General features: G+C 37.3%; 1 protein-coding gene across 3 annotated transcripts; it reads right to left on the bottom strand.

Annotated features, from left to right (window-relative positions):
• Positions 1–309: 309 nt before the first annotated feature.
• On the bottom strand, positions 310–10,489 carry ETO1 (tetratricopeptide repeat (TPR)-containing protein). 3 transcript variants are annotated; one of them, XM_010258777.3, is made up of 5 exons: positions 10,279–10,489; positions 7,926–9,974; positions 5,585–5,876; positions 5,172–5,481; positions 310–917 (listed from the first exon to the last, which is right to left on the bottom strand). In XM_010258777.3, exons 2-5 carry the CDS (start codon positions 9,923–9,925, stop codon positions 685–687), a joined length of 2,835 nt encoding a protein of 944 aa, XP_010257079.1. In that variant the 5' UTR covers positions 9,926–9,974; positions 10,279–10,489; the 3' UTR covers positions 310–684. The 3 variants fall into 3 exon arrangements, with proteins under 3 accessions (XP_010257079.1, XP_010257078.1, XP_088753415.1); XM_010258776.3 differs by lacking the exon at positions 10,279–10,489 and adding an exon at positions 10,051–10,191; XM_088897289.1 differs by lacking the exon at positions 10,279–10,489 and having other exon boundaries at positions 7,926–10,240.
• Positions 10,490–15,956: the final 5,467 nt, after the last annotated feature.

The following is a 15,956-nucleotide window of genomic DNA, read 5'->3' as shown; positions in this document are numbered from 1 at the left end:
CCAAAAAAATTATGCACAGAAAAATTACAAGTTAGATGGTTAAGAATAATCTGATTAGGCTATTTCTTTTGGCATAACCATTATTTAGGGGGTCCATTCTTAAAACATGATAGGCAGCAAGTTATGGGGTCAGGGTCTTGAGATGTCCACGCTTCCTACTATTAGCTGTTTCTTACCATTTGCCAACAACAACAATTATAGCACAGGACTGGAAAAAAGGGAAAAGAAATGCAATTGTTGTCTTTGATGGTTATTGCAAACTACCTTTTGGTGGTCTTGGTTTGTGTCACAGTAGGCTAACAATTCAACTGGGCATCAACAACACGAGTTGTTCATTTTCATCATGTAAACAATCAATCTTTTTTTTTTCCTGTTTACAGCACCGTCTATACCACAGTAGTCTGGTGGGCAGCAGCAATATTCTGCAGTAAGATCATATCAATTTCATAACGAAGGTGTAAGTATATACATACTACCATGCCCCTCCTCATTAGCTCCTCACTCTTTATCCTCTTCTCATGGCTGTGACCAATATCAGCACTCAACTGCTTTCAGAAACCAAGTCCGGAAAAAAACCGGAAAAAAATGTGTAAGAAGATGAGTTTTGGATTTGATGGTAGGCGAAAAATTGGCAGTAATTGGATGCCCATAGAGATTTTGTTGAGCAGCATAAATATGGGTCTCTCATTTCTTCTGCTGTTTACCAGCAACTCGTGCCTTTTTATACAATTCAAGAGTGTCGATGTGGTTGGGGTCAAGGCAAAGAGCTGCTTCGCAATCCCGGAGAGTGGAAGTGATGTCACCCATTGAATCATGGAATGCTGCCCGAAGATGGAGCAACTGCAGGTCCGGTTTGAAAAGTATGGCCTTTGTAAGCTCTAATATTGCTTCAATTTCTTTGTGGTCATCCATCAGAACTGGTAGGATTAGGAAGCACATCAGAATATTACTCTCATTCTCGGAATCAACCACGAGGAAAGAAAAATATATGCAACAGGATGGCAGATATCGAGGATTACAACTAATGGACAATAAACAATTTTTTAAATGAAAACCAAGATTAACTTCATAATAACAAGATAGTAGAAAACGAGAGTTCTAGTCAATAGACCAAGAACAAACCTACAAAAACGGGAAGGTTAACTCCAATATTAAGGGTCTGCAAGGCAACCTGATGAATTGCAACATGGTGGATTACCAACTAATCAATGAAGAGATTAGCTGTACCAAGGATCGGTTTCAAAAATGCTACCCTAATGTATTTAATTAATTTTTATAGAAGTTGTAAAAGCACAGAAAGGGCCAACATAGTCAACAGATTTTTGTCCACGTGATGCCCCGCCAAAGAGCAGGACCCATTGTGCCAACTGCCAAGAGTTTTTTTCCCCATTATTAACAAGTAACCAAAAGATCTATTAATAATATAGAGTGTGTAAGATACAAAAGAGCCCAACAGACCAAAAAAAAGCTTTATAATTAACTACCCTCTATATGAAACATAAAACCACCTAATATCACCAATGAACAAAATCTCTGCAACTCTGCAACTTTATGCCTTTTAAATCTTTTTTATAGATTTATGCCTTTTACCTTATTTAGAACAACAGGTCAGTCTATCAATGGTGAAGTGAAGGGTGATACACATCAGGACAACTTTCTGGGTGCCAATCTTTTATGTAGGACCCACTGACAATGAGTGGACCCCAATCATTCAAATATCCATTCCATGTCAAGTTATGAAGGTCCAGTAACCCTAGAGCAAAGAGATTCCTTAGCTCCATTTATGTCTAAAGATAATAAAACTAGTTATGAGCGAATTTGTGGGAACTCAAGAGGAGCCAAACAGGTGAGTAAATCAGTGCAAATTGAAGGATCAAACAGAGGAATGGGAAGCCAATAATTGAGTATTGACTGTAGCATTAAGCTAGTCTTAACACAAGTCTAACAGGGGATATAAGCCTTAGATAGAATGGAGTGGTGGGAAAGGATTTATTATTTATGAAGCCAAATCCCAAATAGTTGGGGCAGGGCATATTTCAGTTGCACATGCTCACCAATAGTAGGTGAGAGTTCCACTTTTTCTAATGTAGTAACCCTATCTAAGCTTCTACTTACTATGTCAGGATATCTTGTCCAAGTTAAAGGTTTTCAACATCTGAGCTACAAAATGGAGAAAAATCCACTCTAGTCAGAATCTCTGTCCCTATCATATCTTATAATTTAACAAGAAAGATTTGTGGTATTTGAATGTGCAATAGGGTCGCAGAGACTATGCCCTTGCTTGAACTACTTGAGTCTGTTCCTATTGATCCTCATTTACCTGATACTAGAATTTGGACCCTAAACTCTTTGGGATCTTTCTCTTGTGCTTCATTCCTCAAAGCCCTCTCTAGTGATCCAAACCAAAATCTGAATTTCCCCTGAAGCCATATGAAAAAGTCCTATTCCTCCCAAAATCAGGGCTTTTTGTTGGGAGGTATACCACAACAAGTATTTTTATTTTCAAAATACTTGTTTTTTATGTGACTTACAGTCAAACTGTTTGCCCCATGACCCAGTAAGCATTTTGGTTTTGTGTCTGGTACAAGTCTTAAAACACTACTCTCAAGGCAGAAATGCGGTCCATCCTTTATGGGGTCAGACAGGCAAAAACCACGAACATCAGCAGGCTGACCGTTGAAGGGGATTCTAAAGTGGTAATTGGTTGGATAAATGGAAGTTAGGAGGTTCCATCACTTCCATGGAAGTAATAAATATGCTGTACAAGATATTAGAATTATCATATCTGAATTGAGAGCAAATATATCCTGGATACCAAGATCTGCAAATGGGTTGGCAGATGACTTGGCAAAACAAGGGGCCACAAGGGAAGGCATGTTTCAGGGTCAAGTGAAGTTATTACTATCTCTGTTTCTGTACTGGCCTACTGGGGTCAAACATGTACTATTTCTGTTTTTCTTTTATGGTTTCTGGTGGGTGTTAGCCGGGGCTAACCTCTCCACAGGGTGTATGATTCCTCCCGTAAATCAATTAAATCTGTCAGTTATATTCATAAAAAAATTAAACTATCAGTTACTACTGCACTCAATCTTGTCTCAGTCCAGCCACTAGTTGTCTTCAAATGCATTCAATGTACCGAAAATGGGAACATATCACATTACCTATTTCTATCACAAACGTTTTAGTAACATCTCAATCAACTTAGCTAATGGTTTTTACCTAATTCTCACTCAATCAACTCATAATTTATAAATTCTTCTAAATTTTTTGACATATTTTTTTTATAAATACTCCAAGGCTGCAATCTGCATTTGGCATTGCTTATCCATAAATAATCTCCTTATTGGTAAGGAGGTTTTGAACCTTATGGATAAAAGATGGACTGACAGTTGATAAATTCTGAGTAAAATCAGGTTCTCAAAAGGTAAAAATGGATACTCTGGTCGTTTTAAGTGTAGTCCAGGTGTTTTAAGATAAACTATGAGGGGCTAACAGTGTAGAGAGTTAAATTTAGACTGTGTTTGGAGGGTGTAATAGGTATTTTATGAATTTCATTAAAGTTAAGTTACAAAGTACTCCAGTTCGAAAAAGGAGTTAACAAGGGCTAAGGGAAAAAGGAGCTTTCATCTCCTTATAACGTAGCAGATAACAGCTTTTAATTGTCCTTTTTTTTGATAATTGCTTTTACCTAATGGTTAACAACTAATCATCTTAAACTGTTCAAACTGGAGAACATGGCTAATGTGAAAAATTCTAAGTTCCTTAGTTGAACAAACAATGTAGGCATCAAAACAATAAACAAGCCCTTGAAATGATAACAACAATTGGAGTATCCTAATTTGAAACAGCTAAACTTATTTACATCTGACAGCCCCATAGCATGACAGGAAAATGGATTAGAATAATCAGATAAGTGAAATTTCTTGTCTATGGAGCCATGTATTAGCCTTGTTCCACAAACATGTGCTCCAATTGTGAAAAAAACCACCAACCTTGCCAAACTCGAAAGAAAAAACCAAACCCGAAAAAACTGAACTTACAGGAAGACCAGAACCTAATTAAAGGAAGCTCTCTCTTCTAAAAGACTTTCTTTGATTTCATCTTCTTGTTTGGCCCAATCCCAAATAGATCCCCTCTCAATTTAGCAAAAACATTGGAAGGCATGAAATATAGCTCATAAAAGCTTAGAACTACAAACACGTGGAAAACAATAGGCTTATGAATTGATATGGGAATTGAGAAAACACAATAGAAGAGCTAAATTAGGTAGTTTCCTGGTGATGCCTTATCACCTTTCTGATGCATTTCTTTTCTTTTCTTTTCTCTTTAATAATTTTTTTTTTAAACTTTATCCTTAAAAAAAAACAATAAGTTCTTGATGTTTTTTTTAGAAGGTAAAAAGATTACAAAAGTGACAATAAGATCTTGATGATAGGAGCAAGGACGATTTAAAGAAGAGAAAAAAAGGAATTTACGATCAAATTAAGGAATTAGCACCAATCTAAATCCTCAACAATATTTGGTTTACTTAGAATTGGACCCTGGTAAGGATTTTGATATGGATCAAGGACTGCATAGGAACAGAATCTACAGGTATATAAGCAAGAGTAACTTGGCAGTTTTGATCTTTTATGCTACAATGCTTACACCGAGCATGGATGGAAGGTTGACAGTTGTAATAAAACTTTTTTTTCTGAACCCCACTTGAACTAACAAGAAAATAAACTATAACTGCAAGAAGGAATTTTACTAGAGAGAGAAATTTGACATGGAGGATACAGAGTAACCTAGCATCATGTAAGCTTGGAGATCCTAGATTCCTCAAAGATGGGCTACTAGATTAACAACTCTGGGTATCTGAGTGTTGCGTCACTCTAGCTCCCAGAGAAGGGAACTCAGAATGGACTTTAATTGATACCTGAAATTTTTGCATACGAAATATGAGCAGAAAATCATCAAGTAGTTAAAAGGATTCATTTAATGACTTCATCCTGCATAATGGTTTTATAACAGTAGAAACTGCTGGATTCTACAAGGAAATGTTAATGAATATGTCCAATGGGAAAGGCATAGGTGAATGATGTAGCATAAAATTTTGATCATTATTAGTTTACCTCTCAAAGAATCAAATTTCATAAACTAGTCTGAAAATTAAAAGTTGTGGAGCTTACCTGCAGCCCTGTATCTATATGGATACGTTCTCAGTGGATCTAATTCTGTTGCCATACTAAGATCATTCCTTGCCATGTCACGATCACAATACTCTGAGCGTTTCTCATAAGCTGACGCATTATTTCGAGCCTTCTCTATCAGCTTTGTCATCTCATCATAAGCAGGTTTCCTTTGATTCTTGAGATGATAAACACGTGCCAGACCCTGATGTGCTCGTGTGTGCCTGATATTAATAGCACTGACATAGCAGTCAGCAGCAAGATCCAGTTTATCACAGTCCACATACACACTGCCTAGATTATTTAATGCCTGCAATACATAAAATCAGACAAATCAAAACAATTAATTTATGGTATGACTAAAATAACAAGATGTTTCATCAATTTTTTTAAAATACAGAGATAACACATACTTGTCCTTTCCGAAGGCCATCGGAAGGGCATTTAAGGGCTTCTTCCAAAAGATGGATAACATAAGATGAAGATTCAGGATCAAGGCTTGTATCTGCTAAAACATATGCTTTAAGGAAAAAAGCTTCAAATGACCTCTGAACAGAAATGGATTCCTCAGCTTTTGCTAATGCTTCCTCACGATGGCCAGTGTCATATAAAATCCATCCTTCATAGACAAGCTTCTCATGTTCTGAGTTGGAATGATTTCGAGCCAATCGCAAACTGCGCATTGCAGCCTTTTGACAATTTAACCTAAACATTCAGAAATATCAGTTTCTACCTGGATAACATCCTCTTCGAATAACAGTTTCTATTACCAAGTACACCTAACAACAATTCTAACAATTTTATACTAAGAACACTGATTGTTTACTTGCAAATGATGACCAAAAGAGATAATGTTGTAATAGATGAACAGTTTTCCCCCAAATATGAATTCTGGTGCTTTTATCTATTCTTTTTAAAAAGGACAAATATGGTTCCATATGGCAAAAAAAATAAAAAAATATCTAATCCATGGTTCAATAATTGAATGCAAAAGGAACCAAAGGAAACAAAATAAATTTCATCGCACTGACCAAGAAGAACAAATATGTCCAACAAGAATTAGCAAGCCTTACTGTTTTAAGTGTTCCATGGGTATATGCCATTTTTGATAAACCAGGCACATTTTTAGTAAGAAGACAAAGCAGTTCCCTCTTATAATGATAAAGAACAGCAAATAAAGTGTTTATCCTTTACATGTATTTTTTGATTAATGATTAGAAATGTGTCAATCTGTCTAAATCACTCCTTAATTAGTATTGGAGTTTGCCAAAATGTCTGTTCACACAATATGAAAAGATATTTATGTAGATGAAGATCCACTGGTAATTGGAAATGAAAATGAGAGTTGAGAATGTAACGATGAAGATCTACAATTAGAAGCTACAAGAAGAATGCATTTGATACATCCCAAACAATCAATATGAATTAAAAAAATAAAGTTAGAAATTATGCAAAATGGACGAGTAGAAAAACTAGAAAGGATAGTATTAGGAATGAAGTTATCTGTAGGAACCTAGGAATAGTTCCAATAGGTGATAAAATGAGAGAGTAGACTAAGATGGTTTGGGCATGTGCATAGAATAGAAGACCACCAACTATGCCAGTTAGAAGAAGTGATTTGTTACACATTGAAGGGGCTAGAAGAACTCGGGGTAAACCAAAAAGGACACGGGTAGAAGTAATAAGCAATGATTTAAACACTAATAGTTTAACAGTGGATATGGCTTTAAATAGAACGGATTGGCAAATCAGGATTCATGTAGCCGACCCTATATAGTTGGGATAAGGTATGGATGATGATGGTGATGATTCGATTGTATAAGTAAATGTGAAACCTTGACCAGATCAATTGCTATTCACTCAAAAGGACTTGTGTTGACATGAAGACTTATTGTAGGGCAGGGTAACATTATTGTTGCCATTAACAGATTAACATGGTAACTAAGTTGAATTATACCTGTTTAGTGACCTACTCTCTTTCTTTATTTTTTATCTTTATGTTTTCCCTCCTTTTCGCAGGAGTCTCGTGCACTGGGCTGCCCTTTTTCCTCCTTTTAGGAGTTCAATAGATATATATTTACAAATGGAAATTGTAAAGTATTTCTATTTGTCTGTACAAAGATTTGTAAAATAATGAAATGAGATACTTTATTGAATTTGATGATAAAAGAATGTTCTATTTATCTAACATGATTATTGGTTATTATTGGGCCTCACTTTAGAAGCTAACATATTGGTTGGTTTCCACTTTAAAGCTTCAGCCTGGAGATAGCACAATGAGTCAATTGCACCAATTTATAAGTAAAAGAAAAGAAAACATAAGGCTCAGTTTGGGAAGAGTGCAAATACAAATATGTTCAATGCAAAACTTTGTAAATGATATTTCTAAACCTTGTATTTGCACTTACATAATTGTATTTGTACTCTTCCTAAGCTGAGCCTAAATGAATTCATTTGGACACTAAGATGCTCTTTTGAATTGTGCCTCTATGCTAGCTTGAAAATTCAAGGTGGGAGATCAACTGGTAATGGAAAAGAAATGTTCATTGCCCTTGCGATGAACAATTAATGCTTCCATATGGTATTTACGCAAGGTATGAGCTTGGGATGCCATGATCTCTACTACAAAGATTTCTCCAGAAAGGTATGAGCTTATGAGAATGTTCATGATGATTCTGAAGAAATATGGAGAGATGACCGTTGAACAAATAATTAGACAATTAACATAACTTTGTACAAAATAATCAAACTTACCGAAGAAGGAGAAGAGATTGTCGAAATCGTAGGAGGCTCTTCCCCGGGTCATTTTCCAGCATTTGATGCACAACAGCCAGAGAGCCAATATCGTCAACAGATGACCATCGATCGTAAAGTTGCATCCAGCAATCAGCCTGACTCCACTGGTGAACACGCTGGCGGAGGAGCTCAATCAAGCGACCTCCATTCATCTTGCCATGGTAAATCATATAATTTGGATCCAAAGTCAACAGTGCCCTGACATCTCTCAGAGCTCCTGCATAATCCTCGACGGCAATGGAGAACCAAGCACGCAGTTCAAGGCAGTCCGCAGAGACCTTGAACCCGATAATCTTATTGAGCTCTGAGATGGCTGCTCCAATCTTCTTCTCCTCTGACATTACAACAGCCCTGTACTTGTACGGATACGAAAGAGTGGGATCCAACTCGGTCGCTGTGTTTAAATCCATCGTCTTCTCTTTCCCAATACAATACAGGGATCGCTCTTGGTACATCCACCCAACTGGTGTATGCTCAGAGATAAGGGAGTTCATCTGCTTGTACGCCGAGTACTTGTGTCCACGTTTATACTTGGTCCTTGCAGCGCCAGCGAGCGAATATACATGTCCCGCCATGGCTGCTGCCTCGAAGCAATTCTGAGCATCTTTGTACTCTTTTCTCTCAAGCATCACACAACCCAACTGGTGGAAGGCAAGCTGTTTCTGCCACCCCTCCGTCGCACAATCTCCCAACCTCTCCAACAGCATAACCGTGGTGTTTGATTTCATATCTTCCTCCATTGCCACCTGGCTCAAGAAGTAATATAGCACGAAGGAATTGTGGCCTACCATGGTCAATCTCTCTTTACACTCAGGACTACATAAAAATCTCAGCACATTCGGGTTGATTAAAGATCTCGGCAGCTCTCTCAGGAAAACTTGAAGACAAGCTGCCACCAGAAGATGAGCACTCTCCTCCAACCCATATTCAATAAATAGCAATGCATCATCGAGATTACAAACCAGAGATGCTAGATGAGCATCACATAAAGACTTCATCTCCTCACAACAGAACTTGTCTGCGAAAGACAGGAGCTCCAATATGACATCCGGAGGAAAAGAGTCTAGTTTCCTTGTCCTGCTAAAAACCTCAACCGCTTTCATCCCTCTCACCGATACCCCATTATGGGAAAAATTTATTCTCTCCCTCCGTGACTCTGTAAAGCCACCATATAGCATAGCATTCAAGGACCTCGAGAGAGTGGCAATGTTATACCGAACACATCTGACCTCCTCGTCGTCAATGAAGAATGAAATATCCCCATCCTCATTAGAGGTGGAACACTCCTCTTCTCCAGTTGAAATCCCCAAACCAGCCGCCTCCGGACGGGAGCGGAGACACGGACAAGGGTGGTAGATCGAGTACGGATCGTACCCAGGTACTAGAGCGGCCTTGGGACATTCAAGATTGCGTCCGCCACAGTCCAGCGACGAGGATCCTTCAAGCTCATCCTCCCTCCTCTCAAACCGTAGCCATGCAGATAGCACAACCTTGGAATGGACGTCAGCGGCATGTTGACGGGCAGAGCGGAGGCTCCGGCGGAGAAGCTTCGGATCGGCGAGACCTCGAAAAAGCGAGGACTGCTCGAGATAGAGAGCCGATTTTTCTGGCGGAGAAGAGGCCTCGAGGCGCCGGTAGATATCAGCTAGGGTTTCGACGAAATCAACGGGTTTTAGGTAAGGATCGATGGCGGGTTCAAGAGAATCAGAGACAGGGAGGCCGTAAGGCATGAGAATTTCATTTACTGTGTTGGTTTTAACCGATTTAGACCGAATTGGGTTGGCTCTGAAACGGTCATGATTTTGAAGCTTATCTCCCCCACCGCCACCGCCACCTCCACCTCCACCTCCACATCCACTAGCTGTAGTCATAGGCGGATTTAGGGCATAAACTTGGGCGCCCTTGCAAACATCTGCAAGTTTCAAAGCACGAATCGTAGTGATTATATTGTGCTGCATTCTCTTCTTCTCGATTCTTCTCCTTCTCGTTGCCCTTCTCTACGAAGGACTGCTTCATCAGCAAGAAATAAACATCAACGTAAATGAATTTTGCACGAGATTAAAGAAAACAGAAGACTGAGTACCTTTGGCCTGCAAACACCACCGCCGAAGAATCGAGAGAAACAGAGACACGAGAAGGGAGGGACGATGGTGATGCAGGCAGCAGGCTTCAAAGAATTTTCGTTCTTTATTTCCTTGTTTCTTTTTTGCTTCTCTATCTTGTTTTTCGGGAAAAAAAAAGGGGGGGGGGAAACGGAGATTTTCGATTTTTGCTCTGATTTTTTGTTATTTTTAATTAATAAAATAGTAACCTGGAGATTTTTGAGCGATGTTTCTTCGTCCCTCGTTTGCCGCCAACCAGATGTTGCCGTGCCGGTGTCCGTTGGAACGGCAATGCTTTCTCTCTCTCTGCATCTCTATCTACTATGATACTATCTATAATTGCGTTATTTCGGTTAACGGATGAGATGAGCGCCGCAGAAGACGGCCTAAATTTCACGCTTTGTTTCATGATTCCAGGACGCTCCTCTGATGTCGCCACTCACTTTAATCAAGAATTGTTTACGACATCCGAGGGAGATACGCGTCCATTGAATGGTGCAGATTGATTCCACGCTCCAGTTTCAATGTATAATGTTTGTACTGGATTTAAAGATGAAGGGCAATGTCTGGATTTAGAAATTTCTTGTGCAGTAGCAAACTAGCGATAATTTCCCGCCAATACGTGAGGGTGAGAAGATCAGTGTTGTAATAGTCTCCGGACTAGGGAGGGATCGGGCGGATTAGCAAATTAAACATAATTACAATAATAGCCATTATAAACTGGGATTAATCAATAAAATATGAAAAAAAAAAGGTGTTATTTAATATTAATAGGGTTGCGACTTGCGATATTATTTTAAAATTTACAGCTATGAGTGATGTCGATGAATATGAATGTGTCTTAAGTGATATTATATTCTATTATTACATGTTAATAATTTTAAGTGCAATGAATACCTGGCACTGGATATTGTCTCCTTAATGTCCCTCTCTTTCTCTCTTTCTGTCCTTGTGAGCCAGCCATAAAGATGGAGTGTAGTAATTCATTCTTCTCCGATTCCTGGTCTTTACAGGGGGAGAGAGAGAGTCTGAGCAATTCACATTCACCCCACTTTTGTCCTAGCTTAATTTTGACCAATTATCAGACCGTCAAACCACAAAAGCGGACGGACAGACCAATTCGGGTTGATTATAAGTGATTCAATTCGGCCGGTGAACATGGTTTTTACTTTTTGATTCCTGAGAGATAACCTCACCAGTTTGTTCAGCTTATTTATCTCTACTATATTCTAATAAAATGCAGTTGCCCATATCAGACACTTTATAGTTTTTTTTGTTTCTTTGAAAATTTAAAATAAAAGAAAATTAAAATATGGAGGTATTTAAGCTCACCCACAACCAAAACAATTAAGAAATTAAATGTAACATAGTCACCTTTCTAACTTCAGCACGTGAATTGCATGGGTCTCTTCTAGTTGTGGTTAAATCTGGGTGCTACAAACCTAAAAGAGGAAGGAGATCAAGAATGTTCCCACTTCAATGCTCACAGGTTTTTCGTTACCCTCCTCTCATTTTTCACACATATTGTTGTTTATTTTTAGATTAAATTATTCAAAAATAAAAAAAAAAATCTTAAGTTTTAATTTTCTCTAAAAGAATACATATCATTACTCTTTCTAATAAAATCATTCTTAATTGAAAATTAAAAATCTCCCTCAATGGTCAATAGTTGTGACATAATTATCTCCTTTTCTCATTAGATCCCTGATTTTGACTATTTTTAATAAAGTGAGGATATAAACTAGATGAATGGAGATTTGCTGTGAACAAAAGTGTGTAAAATGGGCAATGTGACCTATCAAGAGTGAACACGTTAGTTCATTTTAATTGATCGTGACATAGCCTGTTTCACATGCTATTATTCAGAGAAGATGCATCAGTATAAAATTAGCAACCCAAATTTACCAATAAACTTCTATTTAATTTAATCCCATGTATTGCATGCAATTTTTACGACTAGTGCATCGCTGGGGCAACGGCAACTGGGTGGGTCAAGGAATTATTGTATCATCTCTAGCTGATCCGGTATTCCGATTAGCAAGGCAACCAACATTTTTGTATACATTATTATATGCAAGTGTTTAACCTTTAGCGACTAACATGTGATTAAGAGATTCTCCCTCCTGTTGTCGGGCAATCGCAGCAGGGATGATAGTATACATGTCGCGTAATGGCAACGAGAAACACTGTCTCTTCCTTGGACGTACGCTAGTTAATCTGGGGATTTGGATTTTACCTTTAAGTAACTCATCTTACTTTGAGAGTTTGAGTGGGATTCATATTCAAGCGAAGTTTGCAGTCTCAACATTACTTTTTGAGCTGCCCTATTCGGATTGGCTCTCAGACGCTTGGGTTCAAAGTCAAATACATTGATTTGGGGAATTAACTTAGGACTTATAAACCCTAGATATAATGGTCCATAGAAACTTGAGAAGGCAATCAAAACATAGAACGTTGGAATTGAAAATTTGCACCTAACATGGGAGAAAACACAACCAATTTCCATGGAAACAAAAGGTTTCATTTTCATAAAATGGGTGTAGTAGTTATAGAATTCCTTCTTTTATATATATAAAACCCTAGGATAATATCATAATAACATAGATCCCACATTTTACAACCATTCAGATCTATTTGTCAACATAAATTACAGCCAAACAACCAATTATAAAACGATTTTTTTTTTAATTTATTTTTCTTTTTAGTTATAAATCATTTGGGTTAATCTTGTGATGAATCCGTGATACTTTGTTTGATTTGATCTGGGCAGAAATTTTCTATATAAAATGGCACCCCATACTACGAGGTGGGTCTTAAAAATCCAAACCCTTGGATGGGACAATACAATGTATGGAATCGGCAGCCATAGACATATATCCCAACCTTTTTCTACAATAAGGTTGATAAAGATGGATAAACACAAGGCTAGTCCATTTGTTTGTTTGCAACTTTGCACCAATACAAATGCATGCAAGTGTGAATGAAAAGAGTGTAAATTCTGATTCCACACTATTTTGGATCATCTGACAGCTCCATCCCCAATTGAAATGAATGATGCCCATTGCCAATTCCCAGCTTTTGGATATGAGTCGGGTAGGGTCGAGGGTGAATCCTAAGGACCTGAAACTGACGTTCTGATCATGTGAGCGAATAAGAAAAATCCTTGTATCTAGCTATGCTATAGAAATAGAACACAGGCAGGAACCTCAAATTAATTAGGAAAGGACAAAAGGGGAGAAACTATTAAATGATAAAAGAAGAGGAAAGAGCCAAGAGTCTACTGATCATGTGCTTTCATCCTGTTTTAAGAACTCCATGTGAGCACTCTATATGTCTGGACTGGAGTATCTTCTCTACCTAGTTGATGATGCCCCGCTTTACTATTATTTTTGGACAATGTTGACAGTTCACAGTTGGGAATTGGGGTGCATGCACATGAAAGGGAAATCCCAAATCGTATACACATATGTAGGGGGAGATTTTTGTTACGTTGTGATGTGGATGTGGAATAATCAAGAGTAGATAGTAGTACAAATATGTCAATATAGGGGCTGCGTTTGGAAACGATGCAAATGGAGTGTAAATCCCAGTTTAAGTTAAATTAATTTGTACTCTGGTTTACTTTTGTCTGTGTTTGCATTCAAGTTGGCTTTTGATAGAAAAAAAAAGCATATGCTTTATTGAAATTCATGTTTGCATTCATTATAGCTAAAAATCTGTTTGGTAAGATAGTAAATTTGTTAATGCAAAACTTATTCAATTTTGCAATTTATATGAACCTTTTTACACTCTATAGATTTGCATTCACACTTATTTGTATCGTTTCCAAAAGCAATCTATTTCTCTCGATAGAATGAGAAAGCAAAATTTACTTCAATTTTTTTTTCAAAATAAATTTTGTTTGCATAATCGAGGGAAACTTTGACAATAATAATGCAGATTTCCTTCGATTGTCGGGTCATTTTTGTCTTCTTACCAAACATAGGAAAAGTTGAACCGGGGTGCATAAATGTACCGAACCGTGTATTGCACTCTTTCCAAACGGGGCATAATTGGAGAAGCAGGAGAGATGTGATTATGGAGAAAGCCAGTTGAGGATAGGTGGACACCGCATCCAGACCTATTCATGGGCCGGGTGGCCCGGCCCGGCCCGGCCCCCGGATGGGCTTGAACGTGGTTATAGGCTCGCGGGCTTAAATTCGAGCCAAAAAGCCTGGCCCGACCTAATATTAGACTTAAAGTGAGTAATGTGATTATATCCATTTGAATAATTTTTTTGATTTAATAATGTAAAACTGTGTTTTAAAATATAAAAGAAAGGGGAAAAAACCATCTTGTAGGCTCACTGTTCATTTAAATAGGTAAAAAAACTATTTGAATTTTTAATTCTAATTTGAATAGGGAAATTGTTTTTTTTTTTTTATTAGGTCGGGCTTCGGGCTTTTTATCAGGGCCGGGCTCGGGCTCGGGCTTCGGGCCTAGCATATTTCCCTTAATGACAAGTGAAAGCCCGGCCCGAGCCTACTTGGCCCATGAACAGGTATAACGGCATCCAAGGGAGCCCAGTCTAGCTTTGCCCCGACCCACCAAAAGTATTAATCATGGTTTTTAAAACCGGATCAGACTGGATGGTCGGACCAGAAAAACAAAAAACTGGTCCGATTCCATTTTACCCTAGAACCGTTATTTCGTCAAAACTATTGATTTGGTCAACAAACCGTTGACCCAGACGATCAAACTGTTCAACAATTTTGGCATTTTTTATTTTTTTATCAGAACAGGTCATATATTTGGTTCGAACAATCGGATCATTTGACCTGAAAACTAGACCCCTAGCCAGTTCGTTGTCTGATTCGATTTTAAAAACCTTGGTATTAATCTTTTCACGGTTCGTCTGTTGATCTGTTTTGATCATGGCATTATACAGGAGATATCGATGCCCCAGTTAGGCCTTCCCACTTGCTCCATCAAATTAAGAGGGGCCTTTCTTTCTAATGCGATTCTTTTTTAATTTCTTATTGGCAGATCCAAAAGCAAAATAAAACCAGCTAGTTTCAAACACAAATTAAGTGACATCGATGATGCTTTCTCAGAAATTGGCGTCATGTAGGATTCATGTTAGAATTACAAGAATCAATGTATTTTTTTTTTTTGATTAATCGATTATGCTAATTTTTGGGAAATCAACCAAAAATCGATTATTGAAATCAGTCATTTTCAGGAATCCCTTTTATTTAGTGATTTTTTGATTTTTTACTAATTTTGATTTTTTGAGGATTATAGGGCTTTGAATAATAACTCTAATACAAAAATAATTTGCCCTAGAAAATTAGTACTAAATAGATTCAAAGCCAATTTCTAAAAATAAGCTTACATGGCATGAATGATACTAAACACTCATTTTTTATGATTTTTTTTTTCAAAAATTCAAATAAAACCATATAAAACATGTTATTGGTTATATACTTATATCTATGTTTTGTGCTTTCAAAACTGATAGCAACAAATTTGTATAATTCCTATAATTATACAAATCTTTATTTTTTGTTATTCATCTAGTTATTTAATATCACGTTATATAATTTCTACACTACATATTTTATTTTTTATTTTAAAAACCATGATTTTGATGATTAATTGATTTTATTTTTGAAAACAAAACAAAAGGCAATAATATAATTTGAATGATGTAACAGTTGTTTTGTTCTAGAAGCAAAAGCAGTCATATTATTGAACACCTCCTACAGTTTTTGGTGATATAATGATATTAAAGACAAATGAAAACAAAAGCATTTAGTAGATGAGGTTCAAATCGATCCACTAGTAGTTAGAGCAGTCTATTTCTTAAAAACTTTTTAAAATCAGTTGTTCAAGAATCAAGAATCAG

Source organism: Nelumbo nucifera, chromosome 2, assembly GCF_055504915.1.
Source record: "Nelumbo nucifera cultivar China Antique chromosome 2, China Antique-T2T, whole genome shotgun sequence".
NCBI lineage: Eukaryota > Viridiplantae > Streptophyta > Magnoliopsida > Proteales > Nelumbonaceae > Nelumbo > Nelumbo nucifera.
The sequence above is the reverse complement of the archived record's forward strand: the minus strand, read 5'-3'. Positions and strand labels throughout refer to the sequence as shown.